General features: G+C 40.0%; 1 protein-coding gene across 3 annotated transcripts; it reads right to left on the bottom strand.

Moving 5' to 3' along the window:
- Positions 1 to 167: 167 nt before the first annotated feature.
- On the bottom strand, positions 168 to 25,174 carry ODF2L (outer dense fiber of sperm tails 2 like; the record flags this gene model as incomplete). 3 transcript variants are annotated; one of them, XM_080916545.1, is made up of 16 exons in its annotated part: positions 168 to 296; positions 1,587 to 1,712; positions 4,245 to 4,407; positions 4,532 to 4,617; positions 6,207 to 6,365; positions 8,032 to 8,136; positions 9,596 to 9,706; positions 11,818 to 11,953; positions 12,809 to 12,918; positions 15,690 to 15,875; positions 19,600 to 19,716; positions 20,550 to 20,621; positions 20,742 to 20,801; positions 22,650 to 22,778; positions 23,509 to 23,641; positions 25,071 to 25,174. In XM_080916545.1, the coding sequence occupies 16 exons, from the start codon at positions 25,172 to 25,174 to the stop codon at positions 168 to 170; spliced, it is 1,926 nt and encodes a 641-aa protein (XP_080772671.1). The 3 variants fall into 3 exon arrangements, with proteins under 3 accessions (XP_080772671.1, XP_080772672.1, XP_080772673.1); XM_080916546.1 differs by lacking the exon at positions 6,207 to 6,365; XM_080916547.1 differs by lacking the exons at positions 6,207 to 6,365; positions 22,650 to 22,778.
- Between the last annotated feature and the right edge of the window lie 729 nt (positions 25,175 to 25,903).

Here is a 25,903-nt window from a genome sequence, read left to right as displayed (position 1 = left end):
AAGCCAGAGTTCAATGCAAATTATCTACTACAAAGGAATAGTAAAAGCTATCATTTCTTAAAGTTCAATTAAATAATAAATTATGTCTCAAGTATCTTCACATACAACTTCTAATACTGTTAACCTATAAATCATAAAGTATAGCATAATCAGCAGAATTCAACAATTTATCTAAACATTGTTACATAGGAAATTTGAAGAAACTGTAAATAATTCTTAATGCTCTCATTTTGAGTCTCTGACTTCTCAAGACTGTGCTGTATTTCTTTCAAGCATATATCTTGATGCTGGGCTTTCTAAATGAAGAGAGAAACAGAGAGTCAATATGGCATTCATGTGTAAGATGAAGATGTGTAATTATATATGTAATAACTGAATATATCCATTTTCCCAAAGAGATTTTAAATATCTTCTTTAAATCAGTATCTTTAGTAATTAAAGCATATATGATGAATCATTCTACTTTATTAGTTTACTGTATACTGTAACTTTGCCATAAGTTATTAGATATAATGTGATTAAGATGACTTTATTTAGAGTGTCATGACTAGTTACTACCATGTTACCATGACATCTTTTCATACTCTTTTTTGACATTTTTTTCTTCCAAAATATGTTTCATCCCATAAGACCTTCACTGTCTTAAACTTTATTTTATAAAGTTTACTATAAAAAAATCATGCAAATAAAAACAACAAAAACCAAAATTAAGCAGACCCAAAGTCTACATAGTTTAATAACCTGCTGTGCCATTAGGATAGACTTCTGAAAAGGTGTTTTAAAAACTAATGCAATTTTCAAGTGATTTAAGCACAGCTAACGCCAGCTTCAAGAGCATCTTATGCCAATGGACCATTCCACAAACACTCAGGAAATATAAGAGGCCAATTAAACACAGTCAACTTGGAGTTCTCAGTTCATGTCTGAGTGGATCAAAGCTCATACAGACTGAACAATGGTGAATATAAAAATCATACCTTTCTAAAATATAATAGTCATTAATCAAGACACATATAAAAATGTAGCTCATAACTCTTCAACTTGCAATTATCTTTAAAAGATGAAAATCCAAGTAAATACAATTTAATAAAGCGTGAGCAGCGTCCATGTGGAGCGTTCGCTGAGCAGCTGCTACAAACACGCTGTGTAGGGTCCGTCTGCCTGGTGAGACTTGGAGGCTGTGCAACTGAAGCTGCACAGAGCAGGGCAATGAGATCTCTGGTTTGTATTTTATTATTATTTGTTACTCTTAATATTAGCAGTAAAATGAAAGCCACGACCCGCCTTTCATTTTCATAACACCTGTATGTTAAGAATGTAAATAAGGGGCTGCAGAGACGGCTCAGAGGTTGAGAGCACTGACTGCTCTTCCAGAGGTCCTGAGTTCAATTCCCAGTAATAACATGGTGGCTCACAACCATCTGTAATGGAATCTGATGCCCTCTTCTGGTGTGTTTGAAAACAGCTGCAGTGTACTCATATACATAAAACAAATAAATACATCGTTTTTAAAAAAGGAATGTAAGTAAGCTACATGGAATGCAGGTTAAATGCCAACTTTCAAAACAAGCCACACTGATACTTACAGTGTTCATTTTGCCAACCAGTTGGGTTTGTTCTTCATTTTTCTTTCTAAGCTCAGTTTCCAGATCTAATATTTTAATCTGTAAAGCCCTCTCTCTAGATGACATTTTCTCTACTTCTTCAGAAACCTGTAATTTTCATTAAGAGAATAAAACAACTAAATGTGTTTTCCTTTAACTATATTTTGAACCCTTATATAATCATAGCATATTTTCTCCCAAGTAGCTGTTAGTTGGGTATGACAACCCCATTAGAAAATATTTCAATGTACTTTATCTTGAATTGGAGATGTAGCTCCATGGGAGATTGATTTCCTAGCATGTGCAAGCAAGGCCCTGGCTTAATCCCAGTAAAACAAGGAAAAAATGAAAGTTTAATTTGGAAAAGCACTTATAATATTTGTGTATACATACATCATATGTTTCTGGAAAGTTAACTTGAGATGGAGAGGTGTGCATGCTTGTGCTGCTTATAGTTTTATTTATATCCACTGTGGTATCTCGAACCATGGTGGACCAGAGCTAGAGCTCATAGACCACGCATCAGACAGTGAAGAATGGTGAACACACTGACAGACGCATGACATTGGCACTTGCCATTCACTCTCAGAGCAGCTCAGAGCAGCCTGACTGAGTTTTCTACGTCTCCTGGTTGCTTATATTATGTTGGTTTGAAGCCATAAGCATGAGGGGAGAGGCAGGGGAGAGGCAGGGGCAGGGGCAGGGGCAGAGGCAGAGGCAGAGAGGCAGAGAGGCAGGGGCAGGGGCAGAGGCAGAGGCAGAGGCAGAGAGGCAGAGAGGCAGGGGCAGGGGCAGAGGGGCAGAGAGGCAGGGGCAGAGGCAGAGGCAGAGAGGCAGAGAGGCAGAGAGGCAGAGAGGCAGGGGCAGAGGCAGAGGCAGAGAGGCAGGGGCAGAGGTAGAGGCAGAGAGGCAGAGAGGCAGGGGCAGGGGCAGAGGGGCAAAGAGGCAGGGGCAGAGGCAGAGGCAGAGAGGCAGAGAGGCAGAGAGGCAGAGAGGCAGAGAGGCAGGGGCAGGGGCAGAGGCAGAGGCAGAGGCAGAGGCAGAGAGGCAGAGAGGCAGGGGCAGGGGCAGAGGGGCAAAGAGGCAGGGGCAGAGGGAGAGGCAGAGAGGCAGAGAGGCAGAGAGGCAGGGGCAGGGGCAGAGGCAGAGGCAGAGAGGCAGAGAGGCAGGGGCAGGGGCAGAGAGGCAGGGGCAGGGGCAGAGAGGCAGGGGCAGGGACAGGGGCAGGGGCAGGGGCAGAGGCAGAGGCAGAGAGGCAGAGAGGCAGGGGCAGGGGCAGAGAGGCAGGGGCAGGGACAGGGACAGGGGCAGGGGCAGGGGCAGGGGCAGGGGCAGAGGCAGAGGCAGAGGCAGAGGCAGAGGGGCAGGGGCAGGGGCAGAGGGGCAGGGGCAGGGGCAGAGGCAGAGGCAGGGGCAGGGGCAGGGGCAGGGGCAGAGGCAGAGGGGCAGAGGCAGAGGGGCAGGGGCAGGGGCAGAGGCAGAGGCAGAGGCAGAGGCAGGGGCAGAGGCAGGGGCAGGGGCAGGGGCAGGGGCAGGGGCAGGGGCAGGGGGCAGAGGCAGGGGCAGGGGCAGGGGCAGGGGCAGGGGCAGGGGCAAGGGCAGGGGCAGGGGCAGGGGCAGAGGCAGAGGCAGAGGCAGAGGCAGAGAGAGTCTAGTTCAAGAACAAAGAGCTAAGCAGGAAGGGTTGCTCCAACAGAACTCTGAGGTTCTAGGTCACCTGAACAAATCCACAGACTTCTTCAAGGATTCAGCAAGAAGGAATAGCAATGAGTCCCAAAGCCAGGAAGGAAAGGAGGGGCCCAGGGAAACATTCATGCCCTCAATGGAGACAAGGGTGACACAGCAGTGGTGGCCCTTGTCCTATGGTCAGAAATGAGACATGGCCACATTCCACTGCTGTAGTACAGAGGAAAGGACAGACACCATCTGGGGACTCAGACCACTTTGGGACAAAATCTGGGAGCAACTGGCACCAACAAGGTCTTAACTTAAACTCTGGTTCTTTCCAGAGGTGGGGTGTGGGCTGTGGGAGCTGCAGTTGGTTTACAGGTGGTTTGCAGGTAGCACCACTACTTACTGAACTTACTCAATAATGTGTTCCTGAAAACCAACTCAGCCAAACTTCAGAACCGGAAGGCATCCGGGCTTAGCCTGCCAGGACTCACCCTGTGGTCTTTCAACATGAGATTTCAAGTTGTTTGATAAACTCAGGTCCTTTTTGAGACCTTCCCATCATTCCCTTTCGCCCTGGTTGAAATACCAACTCTTTCTCCATTTCTACTACAGAACATGCATGCAGCATGACATCCCTACGGTCTAGCCTTCCTCTCTGTCTGTGAGGAACGACGGAAGTGCCCACACAGCAGGAGACTAGGCAGGCTGAGTGCACACTTCACAGGTTGACTGGAATACACTCCTGTATGCACTAGTTTGTGCGGCCAATGCCGTCAGCACGCATCTGGAAAAGCAGTCCTGGCTCAGTAATGTCTGTGCTTTGCTCTGGGAAAATTAAGTAAAGAACAAAAATGGAGCTGCTCCCTCCACCCTGTCATCAGCATCAAAACAATAACTGTAGGCTTGGCAATGGAAAAGGACTCTGGCAAACTAATTAAAAAGTTTCTAAATAAAGGCCATCTGTACCTTTTGTCGTCCCTCTTCCACAGCAGCTTCGAGTTGCCGGGACAGCGCAGTGCACTCCGCAGCCTTTTCTTTCAGCTCCAGGTCACTGTGCTTGAGGTTCTCCTCTTGGTCGGCCAGCTTCTTCTCAAGCTCTTGATTCTCTGCGTCCATCTGCTCTAATTTTCTTTTAGCAGACACACACACACACACACACACACACACGTATGCATGTATGTATGTATATGCTTATGTATTTCATACACACACATAGATTACAGTAACATCAGTTTTAAGTCAACCTTACTTACTCTTTAAGGCTCTCACACTTCAGCTGAATGAGATGATTTTCCTCCTCAAGAGAAAGCCCAGTCAGAAGGCTATGGTTTCCATCAACCTAAGTGGAATTTAAAAGAAAAAAAAAAAAAGAAAAAGACAGGTTGTTTTTGCAGTTATTTTCTTCATCAAATTCCAAGGAAACTACGTATTTTATTTAGAAGTATAAGAAACAAGAAGCTCTGAATACACAGAAAGACACCAAGCCATGTTTACAATGCTAATACACAAGTTCTCCAAATCCTCACAGGGTTTTAAAAGCTGATGTTTATGTTAGAAAATGAAGTACATTTTTTTCCCCGGGTGATGGTAATTAAAATACCCTGAATACTGTTCTAATGAAAAGAGACATTTAGCTTCTCTGGGGATGTGGCTCAGCTGGCAACAACTTTCCCAGCATGTACCAAGCATTGCAGAAAGCTTGTGCTGCAACCCCCAGCTCAGGAGGCAGAGGGAAGAGGACAAGAAATGCAAGTCCATCCTCAGACTCAGGCTAGTCCAGGCTACATGAAACCCTGCCTCCAAAACAAAACCCCAACAAGAACAAGAGCTTAAAAAATATGTGTGAAAAATTTAAACATTGTTCATTAGACAGTTAATTTGTTATGTTTCTCATATCAATGCTCCAGTGAAGATGCTGATAGATAATTACCTGTGACAATGCTGAGTAAAAGTCAAGTAAGTCAAAGACAGAGTTGCTCAGGGCAGAACAGACTATTCTCACTGCTTCAGTCTGATTTAAAGAGGTTAAGTAGCTTTAATAGTAATAAGAATATTTCTCTTCAGGCCGGAGGGAGAGCTCAGTGGTTATGAGCACTGGCTTCTCTTCCAGAGGACCCAGGTTACACTCCCAGCACCTGGAGGCTCACAGCCATGGCATACCTCCAGTCCCAGAGACTGATTCCCTTTTCTGGCCACTTTGGGCACTACGTGTATGTGGAGCACAGAAATGCAGACAAAACACACATGCGCATAGGATAAAAATAATTTTTCTCATACTTATTAAGGTAGTAAATTTTTTTCTAGTAGAATTTCTTCTTGGAAAACTGCTTTGTGTTTTTAAAAGCAAAGTAAGTTTCTTTTGAAAGCCACAAAGTGAATTCTTCCTGGAAATGTCTTGCAAGTAAAGAAACAAACTGGCTATCAGACTCAGCCATGCTCCTGTAAGGACACATGAAGTAATCCTAAAGCAGGTACAGAGTGTTCTCTGTGAGGAGAACTCCCTCCGTGCGGGAGGAGGGAGATTATGGTGACAAGGACACATACGGTCCCTATGCTGATGAATTAATAGGTATTAAGTAAAAGGATAGAATTATCCCAATAAGTACGAGGCACTATGCAAGGTAAACTATTATTTGTCTTATGCTGATGTCAAGAAACAGACAGGCAAGCCCAGCTTGCCCCTCCTCTCATGACATCACACTATGTCCTCCAAGTGCAGACTCATAAATAACCTGTATAAGCTATCTCTATAACCAGTGTAACCAGGAAATAGTACTAAAGGAAAACAGAGAAAGTGCACGAAAATACTGCATCAACTGGTACAGATGGGAATAAAATGTTAACCCGACATGAGTGCCCTCAACTGCTGAAATGCTGTTGGCAAACGTTTCTTTAACACATCTTCCAAAACTCAGAGCGATGGGACACCTGGCCCTGAAGCTCCCTAATGGTGGCCTCCTGTTCTGCACACTTCTCCTTGCAGCGCTGCAGATTCTCCTGACACTCCTGAAGTCTCTGTTCCGCTGACGTGAAGAAGCTGCGGGCTTGCTCTACCTGCTTCAGTTGAGACTCCACCTGGTCTCTCATCTGAGGTGTCACATTAGGGAAAATAAATGCAAGGTCACACATTTGGCAGGGATATTCTTACTATCTTAAAGACTAGGCAAGCTAGTACTAAGTACCTTACAAATGTTAACTTACATGAGACGTATAATTAAAATTAGTTTTCAGATAGGTTGTCAGGCAAAAAAATGTAGTGTTCCACGTAAGTGCATGTGACAAAGAAATGGGTGTGCTTTGTTCCCACTGGTCCATCTTCAGCTCTCCAGCAACTGTAACTTGATGGCACTTGTGCCTCACACATGCCCCTTCAGTCAGTGGAGTCCACTGGGCCACTGCTTCAACACAGCTACTGCACTGGTTCTCAGAGGGCTGCATCTGGTCGCTGTTGTCATGGTAAATACCCACAGTACTCCCCTCACCTCCTGCCCTACTGACTGTGGCACTTCCATAAACCATGGAGAAGAGTGTTGTAACACCACCTAAGGAACGCCACATTGATATATGTAACTAAACAGCTAAAAGCTGACATTTGGGGTGTCTCCAGGGAGGAACCTCAAGAAGAATACATTCTCTGAGCTGGGATACCCACAGCATAGTGCAACATTTTGAAGACAAAAGATAAGCACACCTCTGAACCTTTAAAATACATAAGAGCCAAGGAGAATCAAGCAGCAGAGAAATAAAAAGAAAACTTCCTTTAAAAACAAACAAAAAAACAAACATACTTTCCTAGTTCTATCAGAGCAAATATTATAATGACATAGTCAAAAACAAAACAAACAAACAAACAAAGAAACAAACAAACCAAACCAAAGCAGGTCCCTCCCTTTCTAGCTCTGAGCTGGGCTTCTACTGCACCGCTAGCAGCGGAGGGGAATGTGCATGAGACGGTCCAGGGAGAAACAACATGGCACGGCATCCTCTTGGTCTGCGAAAACAGGTGAGAACAGCTCTAACGACAGCCGCTTCCATAGTTGGTGGCCTGCTGGCCTGCTTAGGCTGACCCTGCTTGACAGCAATGCCTCCCTCTTAATTCCCAGTCTCAAAACAGGCCAGCAATGCAGCAAAAGCAGCCATAGACTCTGGGCCTAACCACTAACACTCTTGACCTCTGGGCAGGAATCAGTGTCCTATGACTCTCACTTTTTCCTTACCAAAACAACGTGACATCCAAGAGAGAGTGTGGCTCCATCTAAAAACTATTCACAAAAACATCATCACTGCCAACGCTGGCTTCCCCTCTTTCTTTTGCAATGTGATGAATAAAAGGAGAGGTTCTCAAGATATCATTTTTTCCCAAAATGCATTTACCAGAGAATATCTTACTTTACAATTCTTTTAGATACTAAAGACATAAAAGTAGAAAAATAAAGAGAGAGAAAGAGAGAGACTGACTAGATTTCATTTTATTGCTGGTAGACCTCAGTGATAATAATTGGGCCTTTTAAATTTTAAACTTATATAAAGATGAGGCATTTATGCTATTTGTCAAATATAAATAAAAAGTAAAAAGATGCTCACATAAACAAACATCTCAAGCACAGAGAACATCGTATCTTCAAAGAGAAAAGTCTGAAGTCACACCGAGCCTGGAAAGAGCCACTCCGAGGTACACACTTGGAAATGGCTGAGAACTACTCACATGGAAGCTCACACGTAAAAGACTCCATTACTTCAATTTCAAACTTACCTTCTCTAGCTTTTTGGGTTTTTTAGTTATTATTAGGTTATTTTCACAGAGTAAATTGTTACATCTCTTCTTCACCATTTCAGCTGCTTCTTGCAACTTTTGTACCTAAAAACAAAACCAAAAAAACACAAGCTATAAAGTGCCACGCATGATTTTAAGTGTGACAGGAGACAAAGCTAAGGTGTGCATTTGCATTCACTTCACTTTGACTTTACCAACACTCAGCGTGTGCATGTAACATTACTCCAGACACTCTTAGTGTTCAACTACAGCTCCTCCTCCATTGTCTGCCTGTCCACTCCGACCGATGCTCTAAAGACTACATCACTTTCAGTTGTCTTTCAGTTCACCTAACACCTGCCATAACAGCTAACATCAACTGAACAAGTGACAGCTCGTGTGGTGAGGATGCGGAGCAAGGGGACGGTACCACAGAGACACTTGACCAGCCACGCCATCACTGCTCTCGTCATTGGAAACGACCTAGACGTCACTCGGCAGAACAGTGTAAAGAAAATGTGGTACATTTACACAATGTAGTATTACTCAACCGTTAAATACGAAACCATGCAATGTGCAACAGGTGGAAGTGGAAAAAGATCATCCTGAGTAAGGTAACCGAGACAAGGCCTCAAACATGCCAAGTGTGCAGTCTTTGGCTGGACCGCACCCCACTCTGTCACTATTCTCAAGTCACACGCTTCTATAACGGCTCTTTCATTAATGCCCAATTTGTTTCCCATCATGCAAGTGTATCTGTGTAATCCAGTCTTTCCCAGTTTTCCTTCCATACTGCATTTCCAAAACTGAAAGCTTAACTGTAACTTATCATTGGACATACATTCTATTTTAGATATACCACCTTATGTTCTGTGTCTTTGTGGTGTATGTATGTATACATGTGTGTGTGTGTGTGTGTGTGTGTGTGTGCATGCGCATGTGCGTGCTTTTGTGTGATGTCAGATGTCCCCTCTAATCACTATTTTCTGAGGCAGGGTTGGTCTGTCACGGAGATGAGTTACTATAGACTGAGCTGGCTGGACAGGAGCTGCAGGCACCTGTAAGCTCCTCCCACTGCTGCACTCAGCTTTTCAGGTGGGTGCTGGGACCTAAACTTAGGTCCTAATGTTGGCAGGGCACGCACACTTCCAACTGAGCCATCTCAAGCCTCAGATAATTCTTCCATTTATTTCATGTGAATAAATTTGAATTATACATTATTTATTAGGGAAAGAGGAGTGTTGTGATTAATGACCCTAGATGGTAGTCGTTATTTTAAATCAATGCCATTAAACATACTAATAAGATTCCATATTAAGATTCTCATTATGCCTATGCAATCAATTTTAAATTTCCTCTTAGGAATATCTAATGTTTTCATAAGTAGAGCTAGCATCTGGAATTGGCAAGACAACTTCATGAAGGCATATGGGGTGGAAAGGAGTGTCTGACATTCCTTGACATTGAATTATGTCACAGATGTTTGCCCCATCTCTTCAGTTCTGCTGACCCGAGTCTCAATCATCTACAGATTTTAACAAACACTAAAACAGATGCAAGTCACCTGAGTTCTGTATCCTTCAAGGAGGGCTTTCTGTCGTTTTTCTACTTCTTGAAGTTCCACAAGTTCATTTTCAACAGAAGCAACTTCATCCTTCAAGGCATCAAGTGTGCTCTAGAAAGAAATATGTGAATGGTGGGGTTTCTAGACCTCAGAACATTGCAGTCTGAGCTGAAAATTATTATAACATAACTCACTCATCAACAGCAATGGAGTAATCACTTGATGGCTTCTAACTAAAATTAATGACTAATCTAAAATTAATGACTAATATTCATGAATAAATCTAATCAGCACACAAGACAGGTTTGTTTATTACTGACAAATAAAAGGAGAGCTGAAAACAAGCTGTGTTCTAATTAAGAAGAATCAATAATGTTGACATGTCACGTTTTCTACATTCACTTAACACTTTTCAATCTCCACCAAAAGTATAACAGTTGAAGGGAATATGACAAAATTAACTCAGAACTCAGATGGCAGCAGGGCCCATGACTGTAAACCCCACACATACGGAACAGAGGCAGGGGAACTGTTCCAAGGTTTAGGCCAGCTGAGGCTACTTAATAAAACCCTGTATCAAAAGAAAAATGGAAACAAAACAGGCATCAATCTACATCAATAACTCATTAGTATAGTACAGTCAGCACTGCATCCTGGACCCAAGAAAATGGAAAGAGAAAGAAGAGAGATCATTTCCCCCAAAACACACCAGGCCAGCATACTTATACAAATGTGTATGAAATCTTAACACAGCAAAGATAAAGGAATATTTTGAAAATTCAGCATAAATTTGAAGTGGTATTTCCAGTCTAAGAAACAGACTGGCAAGAGACTGTTTTCTGTTAACTTCAATTGCAAAAAGCACTAAAGCAAAGACTGCCTTCTCCCTAGAGTGCTGTATCACCTGAAATCAGGCAAAATAAAGGTATTTCCAGAGGCCCATAAAAAACCTTTCACACCCACTTTCCCTGTTTCTCTAAGGTTACAACAATGTTTTGAAGGTATGTCCTAAAAAAACGAGGGGAACTAAGCTAAGCAGCACAGGCTGCAGGAGGCAGAGTGGCAGCCATGACACCCCAGCAGGACCTGGAGACCAGCCCACCGAGGCTAGCCAGGGTGCAGGAGAGCTCCCACAAACAAGAGTAGCATATGGGGTTCCAGAAACAAAGCAGAACTTCTGGGATCTTCATTCTTTAAGGAATGAAGCACTTTCTTTTCTTGGTATTAGAAATGTACTTGTTTCCTTTCCTTGAAATACTTATGATTAATAGATGTTTAAAATTATGTACACATTAGAGAAAACTGCAATAGACTTTTAAGGGATTTACTAATAAGAAAGATATACAAAATTTAAATATTTTATTACCAAAGAAAAGGACTTTTAGAAAAATGATGGGATTCCAGACTTTGAATTTTGTAACTGCTGAAGTTCCCTCCTTAAGGGAGGGGTGGGGGATGGAGTTACATCCAAATCCTTTCTACTTTTCCTAAACCTTTATTTCTGTTTTAAGAACATGAATCTGGGGCAATTTCGTGATTACGCATTCCATGGTCCAAGAGCTTCTTTGCTAACTGTGCTTTGTGGAGCGGAGAGTGGCGTCCTCATGGTCAGCCACAGGCAAGTCGGCTGTGTAAGAGCTCGGATTTCTGTTTTTCTCAGAAGTCTAAAAATCTTCCTCCCCATCCCTTCTCTGGGACACACATAAACCAGTTACTCTTGGACTTGACTCAGTTGGAAATTCTTTCTGATTATAAAGGAGCCAAGAACATACTTTCTGGTTTCAAACAGACCCAGTCTGATGTTGTATCATATGGTAACCATGACACCTACAAATACTTTTGTGCAGTAAAGCTAATGCAATTTTGAATGATTCACTGCTAAAATCAGAGAGTAAATAAACTCTTTTAAAGTTGAGACAAAGAGAGTTGTTTAATCTCATAAGCTTTGTCCTGCTAAATAAAATTTAAACTTCTTTTTGTACATGTAACTAAGAATCTTAAAACTTACACAGATGAACATAAATATGAGTGTAGACACATACTTTACACAGATACACTGACAGATCTAGGAATTATTCACCTAAATAATACAATATCATGATGAACATAAGAGACAAAATGATACAGGAACATTAGCCAATGCTGACTTTACTCCACAATGCTGCTGCTAAGTGCACACACACACACACACACACACACACACACACACACACACACACTACCTTTAATTTCACATTCTCAATATTTAAGGCTTTATTTTCATCTTCCAGTGAGTGAAGTTTCCTAAGAATTTCTTCACATGAATTTTTCCCATGAGTTTCCATTTTTCTCAAGTCTTCCAAAAGATTGGTGATTTGCCTTTATAAAATAAGAGAAAGAACAGAAATTTTCATTCAAATAACAAGTGTTTTTTAAATTATTCTGGAATGGTGTACTGATTAAAGATTAAAAAGCACAGAAAGAGAAGGACGAATGGAGCAAGGGAACAGAAGTGGTACCCCGGGCTGTGCTCAAAGCATCCAGGATTATATGACATCATCTAGCCTATTTCCCATGGATGCATGTCTGCCTGGCCCTTGTACTCACACATATGCCTGCATACGTACACTCACACAAACACACACTCACACAAATATACACACAAACATACACTCACACACACATTCACACACACACACATTCTCACACACATGTATACACACACACACACACACACACACACACACACACATTTAAAGGAAGGATCAAGCTAGGCATTGACACCTCATCTTTAGAAGCCAATTATGTTAGTTTTCCATAAGAATGCATAACAGCATGGTAAAAACACTTAAATATCAGGGTCTGTTATTGTGTCAAAGAACAAAATTTATGTATCTTTACTCACTAATATTCTGTTATGCATTTTAGTCACTTGAATTAAGGGACAATAATTTCGGGATTTTAAAGCATTTATAAAGTTTGCTACTTTCGTATCCTTGTTTAAAGGAGGAATATCACTTCCATTTAGGACAAAGCATATATATTAAAAACAACAGTAATACATCCTCAGGCACAAAGTAGTAATGTGCAAGTTTCACCTTTAGAAATGGGAATGTCAATGTACTGTTTACATGGGAGGGAATAAACGCTTAAGCACTAATAGCATCGTCACTACACGGAATCCAGAGAAATCGACACTTGCACTGAAGAAGATCCATGTAAACTCTTGCTTACTTCTTCATTGTTTCAATCTGAACTTCCAGTTCAGTTTTTTCTATTGCGATTTTCTCGTAATGGTTTTTCCAGTCATTGGAAGCTGAAACTGTTTCAGACAACTTGGCTTCCTAAAAATACACAACGCATTCAGCTTGTAGCTTAAATGTGTTTTTTTCCCCAAGTCTTACATACAAATACATTATAAATATGAATACACTCTTCTAGTAAAACATGCAACTTTTCTTAGTGTTTAGCTTTAACACAGGAAAAATTTAAAGTAAGCTTTAATAAAATACTTCCATGACTATTACCTTATATACACACAGTAAAGTTCTAACTTACCATTTTAAGAAGTTGATGTGACTAGTTATAAGCAATGTGTCACAATTAATAAAAATAATTTCTATTTTATGTATGAATGTATCTTCATCTTCCATTCTTTATACTGAAGAGCCACATACACGAGAGAAGATAGCCTCCCACGGTATATAAAAACCATCTGCAATTCCCCAGTCCCACAGCATCTTGGATCAGCCTCATTTGTCTTTCCAGAGGTCACCTGTCAGCCTGACAATGCCGCTGCTGTCAGCAGAGGAACAGCAGCAGTGCCTAAGCCAGTGTGAATGTGAGATTCACAACAGAGGGTTTTTGTCTGTTTTGTTCATCGCTGTCTGCAGGGTTCTGAATGGTGCCAGGAAGACAGCACACACTCAGTAAATAAATGTCTGTAGCTCTCTGAGCATCTAACCTCAGAGCTCTAGCCTCTCTGGCTTTGTCCACATTCCACAGAAAAACAAAAACAAACTCCCTGGTTCTAAGAATGTCAGCTGCCCACGCACCAGAAAACACAGAAATGGCTTGGACAGCAGTTACCATACTAGTTTCTGTCCTTCTATCACTGAGGCGTACAAGAGAGCTTACTGGTCATCTTGCATATACAAGATACTGCCTATGTTTTTCATAGCAATGTTTGTGATACTGAAGACTAGAACCTTATTTCACATTTTGTGTAAATTTTAGTATACATTATGAAGTAAGAGATAGATATAACATATACTGTAAAGTTAGTTCCTATTATAATATATTATAACATGTATATTAGATATTTAAAGTCCTCCCACACCTTGCACTGCACTGGAACTAGTCCTGCTGCAGCCTCCTAATGAACAGACCTCACAGTCCCTTCCTTGTAAACCCCGTCCTCATTGTGATGTATGTAGACATGCAACAAAACAAACAGGACTTCAATGACATGTGTCTCAGTGCTGAAATCATTTGTGTTTCAAGCTTAAGACACACTTGAGGAGGAAGAGGAATAGTAAAGCATGAGGTAGCTTCAGAATAAAATGCATACCATAAAAATTAAGACATAAATATGGTTAATTGTTAAAGGTCTGCTACTTAAAGAGTAGTAAGGAAGACCTTCTCTTGAGGAAAAGCTACTGAAAGGCAACTCACCGATTAAGAGGGAAAAGAGCCGGTGACAATGAGCAAGAAGCACTTACAACCAGAGGCAGCCAGCTCCTTGCACTGAGGGGTGCAAAGGAGACAGCATGTAGCAGCCCCATCTGTTTCATGCGCATGTTCTTACTGCAGTGTTCCTATCCCCTTGCTCATAAAGAAGTGGAAAGTCAGAGAGGTTAAGTGTCCTTTATAAAGTCACAAGGTTTAATCAGTGCAGAACCTTTCTAAATTGGCTTGGGGCTCTGGCGATGCTACCTTAGTGGGAAAACCTCAAGAGCATCAATGCCAGGATTAGTGTCCACTACTCCAAGCATCTCTAGGTATTCAGCCAGGTCACGGCCATATACCAGCTGAGCCCAGTCTTCAATTCTAATATCCAGCTATACTCAAGTGAACCTAAGTTAAATATAAGAGCCTTAGCATGGTAACATTTGAACTTATAAAATATTAACTTGTTTTGTTTGTACAAGCTTTCATACAAGTCTGTTTTCATTCCCAGAAGCTACTAATAAACCTATGAGCCTTAGCATACGTTCTGAAGAGGTGGAATCCTAGTGAGACACATAAACAGAGAATATATTATTGGATGGCAACTGAATAAGAATAATGAAGTCAAGAAGAACAAAGCACTAAATCCATTTTTCAGCTCTGTATTATACTCAAAGATATCTTTCACATGTTTTGTTTACGTCAGCATATGGTTTCAAATGCATTACAGAGGTTAAATGAAGTGAATTACTGAATAAAGTCATATGGTCTAATAACATAAATCAGCATTTCCCAAACTGATATTTCTCAGAACCATTTCCAAGAGCTCTTCTGTGGGTACAAGAAGAGTTCTGTGGTTAAGTGTGGGAAATTCTTACTTCCATGCCCTCATTCTGAAAGCCTTCTCAGGGCCTTTAATATGTTAATGTGGACTGTAACATTCCAGTAGGCAAGATGGAGGAAGGCTTACCCTTAGCTGCCTTAGAAACTTTCCATGTGTGTGTTGGGGACTAGGTATGGCAGACACTCACATATACTTTCAGTTAGACAATTCAATATAAAAGCCCAAAGCAAAAGAGATGAGCAGATCTTGTAACATTAATAGTAACATGGATAAGAATGACATCATTATTTAAAGCTTCGAATGCTAAGTATGCTAATTAACTATGCTGAGTATGCTAATTAACTATGCTAAGTATGCTAATTAACTATGCTAACTATGCTACCTAACTAAATATGGTAACTATGCAATTCAAATAACCATGCTATCTAAGCAATCCAACTAAGTGTGTAGACTAACTAACCACGCTGTTATCTAACCAATCTGTCTATAACTATGCTATCTAACTATGCTAACTCCACTGTCTAACTCTGTTATCTGACTGACTCTAGCTGATGATGGCACCTAAGCACATGAAGCATCTTCTATAAGAACATGCACACTCACCTGATCTCTGATTTGGGAAGTGAGCTGCTCGATATCCCCTGTAAAGTGTCTCAGCCTTTGCCTGTACACTTTTGATGCTTTTTTCAGGGCTACCGCCTTTTGCCTATTGGCTTCTGTGATGGCTACAGCCTCTCGCTTATTCATTTTCACCTGCAAGTTCCACTTGGCTATTTGGGTTTCCAAGCTCTAAAAAACATAGAAGCAATTAAATTACTTCAGAGCTTCAATATTTATGTAATTGTTGCAAAAAAGCACATATCATCTTCCACACATATTTTATCAAATCAGCTAATCATTATTGATTAGAAGTTAAAGTGATAAGCGGTAATATAACCAAAGCTTCTTATGACAAGTTAAAAAATGGAAATTCAAACTATTTCAACCAACATAAAATTATGACTAAAAAGACCAACACTTGTTATTGTAATAAAACACCAACGGCTTACAGCCCCTGTGATAAGGCATCATTTAGTTAACATATGAAATATGACACAGAAGAGTTTTAAAAACACAGTTTGGAAATATGATCTCAACTGTATTTACTCAAAGCTGGAAAGGTACTGGTAGCTCTCTGGATACACAGAGTCCCTCAGATTTCCAGGATACACAGGGCTTGGATGATGAAGACAGGATGGAAGAGCAGAGACCAGTGAGCAAAGGTTAGGAACAGAAGCCATGTGCTGCTGCTACCAAGTTACAGCCAGGAGACTGACACTGCTTTGTCTGACAGTGGCAGACCTAGGAAATGATCAACTCCAAAGACACGCAATTAAATCACTGGCTACCGGGTCCACACAATCTGTTGAACAGGTCAAACAATGTCAAAGGGCAGGCCTGCGGCCACGGAACAGGATAATGGTGTCAGGACCAATTCCTTGACACACTAAACCAGACCTCTATCACATGAGAGACCTGCTTTAGTGTTGACAACCTGACATTTTCTTTCAAATTATTTGAAGTATCTGAGACTTAAGGGCTGAACGTAAGTATTAATGAATATTAAATATGTAAAAAATCAATGACTAAAGACTGTTATGTTTTTGTATTTTGAAAATGATACAAATGTTCAGGAATCTAAAGTTGAAGAATCTGTCTTTGACACTCCCATTCCTAGGACAGCCATTTCAACAGAAAATAAACTTGGTACTCACAGGAGAAGATGGTCACATTTACTTAGTCCTGGGCAGAAGCTGTGTTTCCCTTCACTTCCACTAATACTGAACTAAAGAAACACCCTCTGCACTTCAGCACCGCAGGCTGCTTAGTATGAACTAACTGTAAGTATAACCTGAGTTTCAGTCTTAGCTGAAACTATGAGGCAGCTACTCCCTCTTCAGCAGCCTTTACAAATTTATCTTAAACAAACAGACAAAATTAGTTTCATGGAGCACTATAGTAAATGAAAAAACAAAATGGAAGCTAAGTCTGTGTGTGAGAAAGGACCCACCCACAAGAAATACACCAGTCATTCCTCTAGATGGCCACATGGTGTCACCACCACACTGTGAACAGTTTCTTCATTTGCTTAAGAAAGTCTTGCCATGTATTTTTAAAAAGAGAAGAATAAGTTTAGGAGGGGTACATGTTGGTGGATGGAAGTGGGTGGGATGTATATAATCAAAATATATTGTATACATTATGAAATTCTCAAACCCTACACTTCAATACTTCAGGGATAGACACAGATTGGCAAATTATTTTTACAGTTTCAAAAAAACAATCATTTGCCAAGTGAATGGATACATATGAGATAGTAGGATATGTATGCATATTATACATATATACATTACTTATACTGTAGATGACACGTAATCCTGCTGTGTATATGAGGTTAGAGCCAGTAGGACATGTACTATGCTATACCAGTAGTCCACATGCTCCTAATGCTATGACCCTTTAAGAACGTTCCTCATGTTGTGTTGACCCCACCACGAAATTATTTTCATCGCTATTGTAATCTTGCTACTGTTGTGAATCATAATGTAAGTATCTGACATGCAGAGTATCTGATGTGTAACCCTACAGGGCCATGACTCACGGGTAGAGAACAAATGTGTTATATACATCATTATTCCCCATCTCCTCTAAAAACATTCTAACTCCAACTGACAGACTACAAAGATTTAGAAAAAATGTCCGAAGCATTTTTGGGATAGGTCTGAAAAAGTTAAAACATACATTTATAAAAGGTTTGCTGCATGACAATAAAAACCTGAGATGTATTTTGTCAGACTGAATTCTGGTTTTATACTTTAAAAACAACCCTGTTAAGCCCAAAATCTAAAGAGTAACTCCTAATCCCTTCACAGTATTTACTGCTTTAAATTCCACAATTTATATATTTATTTTACATAGTATAGCTAGTGCATAAAAATATAATCAAGGTATAATCAGAATATATGTGTGAAGAAAGGCAGAAGAGTGAGGGCCTAAAGTGGCTTCTGTCTACTGCCCACAGGGCAGTGCTGGGGTAGGGGTGGGGCTGCATCCAGTATCAGGAGAGGGACTCTGTGGCAGAGCCCCAGATTTTAGCCTTGTGTTGTCTCCAGATGATTAAGTATATTTAAAAAGACAAAAAAATACTGTCACAACTTACCTTTGAAAATAACTCATTATTTCATTTAGATTTGAAAAACATCCTCAACTGCTACTAAAGGACCATAGGACGGTGTAAGGTAACCGAGGTATAGGTGAGTGACAAGCCAGATCCCATCATTTGCCTGGACAGCACTGGCACAGCAAATGAGCAGCCCTGTACTACCTCATCCATGAAAAGAGCCCGGAGGACCCATGGGAGCTATGGAGAAGGTGCTCTAAGAAACAGGCATGAACAGAATGAAGGACTATTTGCTAGAGCCCAGGAAAGGCTAATCCAGTGTCTTTAGCTGGCTATCACTTGGTTATCATAAACAAAACTCAAAGTCGCGTACCTAGGGAAGGGAGCAGTAGGGATGGCAGGGGTGAGGATGGGAGGGAGAAATAGAAAGGAAAGGAGGTGAAGAGTCATCAGAATAAAGTAGGCACAGGTACAAAATAGTCAAAGAACAAAATTAACTGAAACATTACATCCTCCACAAGCCTGCTTAATGTCCTAATGGGAAAGGACATTAACGTTCTTTGAAATATCCACTGAAGGACACCTAGAGTTCTTGAAGCAGCTGCTACGGGTTGCAAATGTCTGCTATAAAAACAAACTAAAATCTACCTAGATATCCTCACCCTTGGATTAGAGAAGTCTCTGAAGGTAGGAACACCGTTTCTTCTCCTTTGGCAGAAAACAAGATAGTGGATCCAATTAGGTTGTGACATGAAACACACTCCTAGGCTCTGACCTCAAATGACTGATTAGGAACATGCATTTAAACCAAACACTCCTTCTAACTGCACAAGTACAAAGGGAACTTCTCAGTGGTCTGAATGGGAAAACTAAGCTTATTCACAATGATCACAACTGGTAACAAGAGAAACGTAACTTCCCAATTGCCTGTTAGATACACACAGAATTAGTGTAAAAGAATATAGAGATATGGAAAAAAGAGTAGAATAAAACACAACAAAATTTTAACAACAGTTTTGTTGTTCTTAAGCTATTTTAACTTGTTTCCATAATTTATAAAACATCCACAGTAAACATAATTTAACTGTCCTGTGAGAAAAATTAGAAAGTAACTCAGTCTCCACACATGCTTTCTGGATTGAAATACAAAACAGAAACTATTTCATACAGGGATCTGGCCCTAAATGTTCAGGCCACACACCTTATGATTAATTTATAGTCAGTGTGTTTCTCACATAAATGCCCAAATCACCTTCCTTTATTATCAGTTCATTCCACAGTCCACCAAGCAATGCTGTTACAGTTAGTTTTTTGTTACTTTTCTTACTTCTTATAAAAATGAATTCTCATAACCTGTACATGTTCTTTTAACTTTTCATTCTCAGCTTCTCTCTTCTGAATTTGGAGCTGTAGACGATCATGTACTACTTTAACTGACTGAGAAAACCGGTTTGTTTTCAAAGCGCTTTGCTGTAAAAGAGAAATAACATTGAGTCACCACGTTCCCTCTGTCATTGTTACACTTCCCCAGTCAGACTCAACCTCAGCAGATGCTGAACTGCAGCACTCCTTTCCGTACACTGTGTGGTCTCTCGAATGTATTACACAAAAACTGTATGTAAAACTTGCACATGTATTCAATGCCTTCTGATAATCTACAGATCTTCCCAAATCTCAGATCAAGTAAAAGGTTATGCCAAAAGTCTTCCTCCAAACACCAAAATTACTTAATACTGCCAAAAAATAAATCATAAGTATTTTCATCTGTGTACAAGTTTGATCTCACACACACACACACACACACACAACCTGTATATGTTTAGAGAACGCAGGATAACCTTGGATGTCATCCTCAGGACAACCATCCAGCTCCTCTGAAACAGGCTCTCCTATTGGCTTGGAACTCACCAACTAAACAAGTCTGGCTGGCAAGTGAGTCACAGCATCTTCCCATTTCTGCTCTTTCCAAACCAGAATCACATGGGTTTTAGGAACTAAACTCAGGTCCTGGTCTTCGTACAGTCCCATCATCCAACCCAGAAGTATAGAATTTGTGGTGACTTATGCCAAATGGACTAAATAGCACCCCCCCCCCAAAGAAAACAACAAAAACTTAAAAAGATATTCTATTTGATACATGTAAACTAATACTGATCTAAAGTGTCAAAAAGCCTTTATTAGGATTATAACCGAGGACATCAAAACAGGGAGGAAGGAAAAGGTGGGGGGGCAATGCTAAAAAATTCTTTAGCATTTTAACAATGTTAAAAATGATAACTTACAAAATCTCAAAATGTGTTTACCTTTTCATTTTGAAACAGGCATGAAAGTTCTTGGATATAGGTCTCTTTTTCAAGTACTTTCTTCTTAAGGTTCTTCAGGAAATATAAGGTAAGAATTAGAAAACTCACAAGTTAGATAATACTAAAACTGAACAGCATACTAAGCAAAAAAAAAAAAGTCAGAAAGAATGGCTAACAAGTGGAAAGGCTTACTGTGTTCTCCCTTTCACTGTCACTGAGATCCTTCAACAAGCAGGGTGAGCAGTCTCCTGTCTGTAAAGAAGATCATCGATGTTTAAAATCACTGCTTTAAGCATGCTTATAGTCTGTCTTGTTTGGGAACGCATTTTCTATGGATATCGACTCTCTGCAAGAAGGGAGTCACCAATATTTTCTATTCTGTAGACTGCCTCTATGCTGTGCTATCTTATTTACAAGCTTTTAGATTGATATATTTGAATATTCGTTTTGGTTTCTGTAGTTTGTATATCTTTTCAAAAAAATAAAAAATAAAAAGCAAACCCACCCATCCTTTACCCATTCTAATGTCATAAGGAATTCCACTATATAGTCATATGTCAGTTAATCAGTCTACCACTGACCTACATCCATTGCCCTTCAATGACTACTATTCCTTCATTTGAACTCTTCAGATGGACCGTGTGGAATATGAAATGGTAGTGTAGTCCTGCACTGTGTGCATGAACTCTGAGTGCAAAGAACAAACATAATGAACATAGCACAGGCATCCCTTAAAGGACAGTCATGGACAGCTGCCACGCACAGTGCAGAGTCTCTTAGTTAAGACTACTGCCTGAAGGGCTTGATATTATTTTGCACATAATTTATGATCTGTTACTTTGCTAAATTAATCTCAAAAGAATGCCTCAGAAAGTATAGGCCAATGACATACAAAAATCACAGAACACACACACACACACACACACACACACATACACTTTTCTAAAGAATCTCAGAATGCTATTTAGAAAGAGGCGTTATATCTCTAAATTCTAGCAGTGGGGGTGGGAAACAGGATATGGTAATAGGCAGCTGAATGCTCAAATGCATTATACACTTGTTTGAAATGTCATAATGGAACCCATCCATTATTTAAAACAATTAATAAATGCTAATTAAACAAAAATAAAAATTGAATAAATTGAATAAGATATTAATTTTTTTAAATTATGAATAGATCTAAATAGATATTTCTCAAAAAGACACAGATGGTTAACAGATGCAGGTAGTGCTTAGCATCATGGGTCATTCAGTCTAAGTCACACTAAGTATCAAAAGCTTATGAAAAGGAGTAACAATGTGCTGGCAAGCACATGGAGAACAGGGAACGTGTATATCCTACTGACAGGATATAAATTGGCCCAGACAACTCAAGAGTCTATCAGCTGATAGGTGAATGGATAACATGTATATGTATATATCCACAATGAAGTACTGTTCAGCCATTAAGAACTTAATGCTGTCATTTGCTTTCCTGTGAAGACAAGTGAAAACCATGTTTAGTAAACTAGAACAAACACAAAAGGACAAGACCATGATCATGTCCATGCTATCAAACCTCTAAAAAAATTACGTACTGACAAAAAATATTCATATAGCATTATGCCAAATCTGTATGTGTATTCCTCTTTTTTTAAAATAAAGTGGTAAGAGAAAAAAAAAAGATCATGATCACGTCATTTATATGTGGAATATGACAATTGGTCTTACAGAAATTTTTATGGAAAACTGTAGAGTAAAATGGCAGTCACCATATGTCAGAGAAAGTAGGCAGAGTAGGGAGGAGTGGAAAAGGTGACTACTAGGTCAACAAAGACCTAGGGTGTGACGGAGACCGTGCACTGCACCTTTTACTGTGAGGGGAGAAAGTGTGTATAGATAATAATGCACATGAAAGCTTAAACTGTGAGACTCCTAAACACTCCTATAGCCATCAAAGTTAACATTGAAAGTACATGTTTAAGAATAATACTGCAAACAAAACCTCTAAGAATCACTTGTGTTTCAATATACCAATGTTTTATATTCAGACAGAGAAATGGAACATCCTCCAAGTGGGAGGCATCACCACAGCAGGAGCGCACAGCACAGGAGCCTTACGTGTTCACAGTCTGTCTGCTTAATAAGATGCTCTAGGGCTAATTTCACACGGTTGAAAGTGTCTAATTCTTTTGATAATATGTCCTTCTGTTCAAAAATCTTCTTCAAATTGGATGCAGAAAGATCAGCCTGATAAAATAAAAGCACATAATCACTATTTTGCACACAGTACTGGTAAGCCCTGGCAAGGTCACCCACAGTAGACAGAATGCACCTCACGGTAGTAAAGTGGCAACAAAAGGAAGCTGCAGAACGCACAGCTCTGCAGGATCTGCTCTACTCGTGTGCAGAGCACAAAGTGAAGCTTATTTGAAGTTGTAAAATCATTCTGTTCCAAGTGATGCCAAAGAAACAGATATATGGCATCTCTCGGGGATGTTTTATCTTTAAAAGATTTATTTATTACTACTATATGTAAATGAGTGTTTTGTCTGCAAGTCTGTGCACTGTGTATGCCTGGTGCCCATGGAGGCCAGAAGGGAGAATCATCTCTTCTGCAACTGGATTTAGAGATAGTCTTCGGAGGAGTTCAACCACTGAACCATCTCTACAGACCGCAATTTTAGTCTTAAGTCCACTCTGCTGAAAATGTCATTCTCTAGTTCAAGGCCAAGTGAGTCACACATCCACTTGGGAGTTCCCTGTCTAGTCTCTTACTAGGTGCACTATAGGCTGAGACTATCTTTTATAAAAAGAACTGCAGCTAAAGACAGGAATAAAGAACGTTTAACCCAGCCCCTATATTTGGTATCAGGTACCTATATATAGACATCCCACTGAGCTTTGAGTCCTTGGCCAAGGCATTCTGAATATTATGCTCACTGTCTGTCTCATTAGCCATTCTACGTTCGACACTCACATTTTCTAAACTAATTCCTTCCACCGTGTTCTTAAATAATGGCAAAAGTAATTCTACTGAACAGGATGCCAACTCAGCTTCCTTAAGCACTGCTTCCAACTCCGTCTTTGTATTTGTGATGTCTTGCTTGAGCCTAATAACAGACAAAAAAGCTTTAAGTTACATCTAACACAGAAACTGGAGACGTTTTAGTGTAAGACAAGAACAGTCAAGCCTGCCTCTGGACTGACATGGGTTTTGCTTTAGATGCCCCCAAGGAGGCCTTACCACCAGGACCGTAAGCATCCAAGACAAAAAGAGGCCAAAAGAGGTGGACCTGGAGTACAGGTAAGAGAATAATTCATCTTACATTTTCCTGTTATGAAATCACAAGTTATGTACATTTAAATTTGCATATAGGGTTCAGCACTGGTAATCTTCAGAGGACTCAGATTCTATTCCCAGTACTCAGAAGGTAGCCCACAACTGTTTGAAACTCCAGGAACTTATACCCTCTTTTGGCCTCCATGGGCACCAAGCATGCATGTGGTGCACACCAATATATGGAGGCAAAAATCTCATGTACACGAAATAAATATATTTTAAAATGTTTAATAAATATATATTTTAAAATTTTAACGAATAAAAATCTATGTATAACTTTGAAAGAAGCTTTCTCAGTACATGTAAGGCAAACAGCAAGTGGTGAGAGAGCACCATGCTTTTCATTACTCAGTACTGTTTCCGACCTTACAGAATGTCTTATAAAAGCCCAAGCAGGACAGATGGGGCTGGAAAGAAGGTAAAGACACTGGCTGCACAAAGACATCCGTTCAGACTCTGGAACTCACGTGTTGGAAAGTCAGAACAGACTCTGAAAACTGTCCTCTGACCCCCACAGCACAGAACTCTCACACACACTTAAATGCATGCATTTGGCATCTTACAGATATTTCAAAGAGAAAATGCTGCTCATAAGTACCACTGGCTTAAAGTAAAAAGCTTATGATAAATAAGTGGCATTCATTCAAAACCAGGGGCACAGAAATAACAATTACATTTGATGAAACACCATTTCCCATTTTTTACAAACTAAACTAAAAGCTATAGCAACAATAATGACATTTTAAAGATTACTATTGTGGAGGGATATTAATCCACACAAATAACAGGTAAATTTTCCATTAAGAATGCAAAATATGATAATCATTTGTTACCCAGCAATATACCAGGCAATAACATTCACTTTATAAATTATTAATATGTTGGGTTGATTTTTCAATTGCTTTTATTACAAATAAAACAAATCTTAAACCGCACATCTGTAATCAGGGAGCACAAAAGGCTGAGGGAAGTAGCTGAAAGTTTAGGAACAACCTGAGCATTTGTGAGGATTCGGTCTCAACAAGTAAAGCAAACAAACAAAGAAGACTGCTAATGCTCTAACCTGCTGCATTTCTATAATCACATTATGTAGGTATGTTTTAATGAATAAATACTAAATGTGACAGAGATATCTGTGAATGATTACCACATTTACTGAAGAAGTTAGATGAGACTTGTTCTGCCAATACCAAGGATACCTGCTAAGGTGCTTCTCAGTGGTGCGCTGTGGGCCAGGTCCCCTCTCCTGTATGAGACATGAGAGCAGGCCCTCTGGATGACTTCCATCAGTAAGCATCTCCATCAACTCAGTGATGCTTTTATAGGCGCTTCAGCAACGACTTTCCCACAGACGCTGAAAGCCAGGAAACATGTTATTCAACTTAGCATTTCAGGAAGGTTTTTTCCTTTCGTCATTCTGTGATTTAAAGATCCCAATCATGCATAAATGCTTCAAAGGCATTATCAAGTTATAACTGCTATCAGGACATGGTTGTGCACTTAATCTTAGCACTTAAGAGGCAGAAGGAGGCAGATCTCTGTGAGATGAAGGCTAGTCCAGTTTACCCAGCAAGCTCCAGGCCACTTAGAGATATATAGTGAGGCTCTGTCTTAATAAAAATTATAAATGCTACTTACTCACTATTCTAGTTAACTCAAAAAATATCAAAATTGCACTGCATAATAATTTACCAATTTCAAATTTCCATACACATTTTCAAATGGCTTGAATATATCACATATATATATTATATATATATATATATATATATATATATATATATATATATATATATATATATATCTCACATATATGATATATACATATACACATATAAAGAAAAATCATCTTTTAGATTTATTTTTAATCACACATCTGTGTGTGGGTAGGGAGTTGTCAATATCGAGATACAGAGTCCCCAGAGTTGAAGTTACACAGGGACTGTGAGTGATCATAACTACCAGGACTGAACTTACATTCTCTTCAAGGACAGCAAGCACTCTTAACCACTGAGTTATCTGCAGTCCCAAA

The sequence above is a fragment of the Micromys minutus genome (assembly GCF_963924665.1).
Source record: "Micromys minutus genome assembly, chromosome: 4".
Taxonomy (NCBI): Eukaryota; Metazoa; Chordata; class Mammalia; order Rodentia; family Muridae; genus Micromys; species Micromys minutus.
Note: the sequence above shows the minus strand (reverse complement) of the source record. Positions and strands in the feature narration are given on the sequence as shown.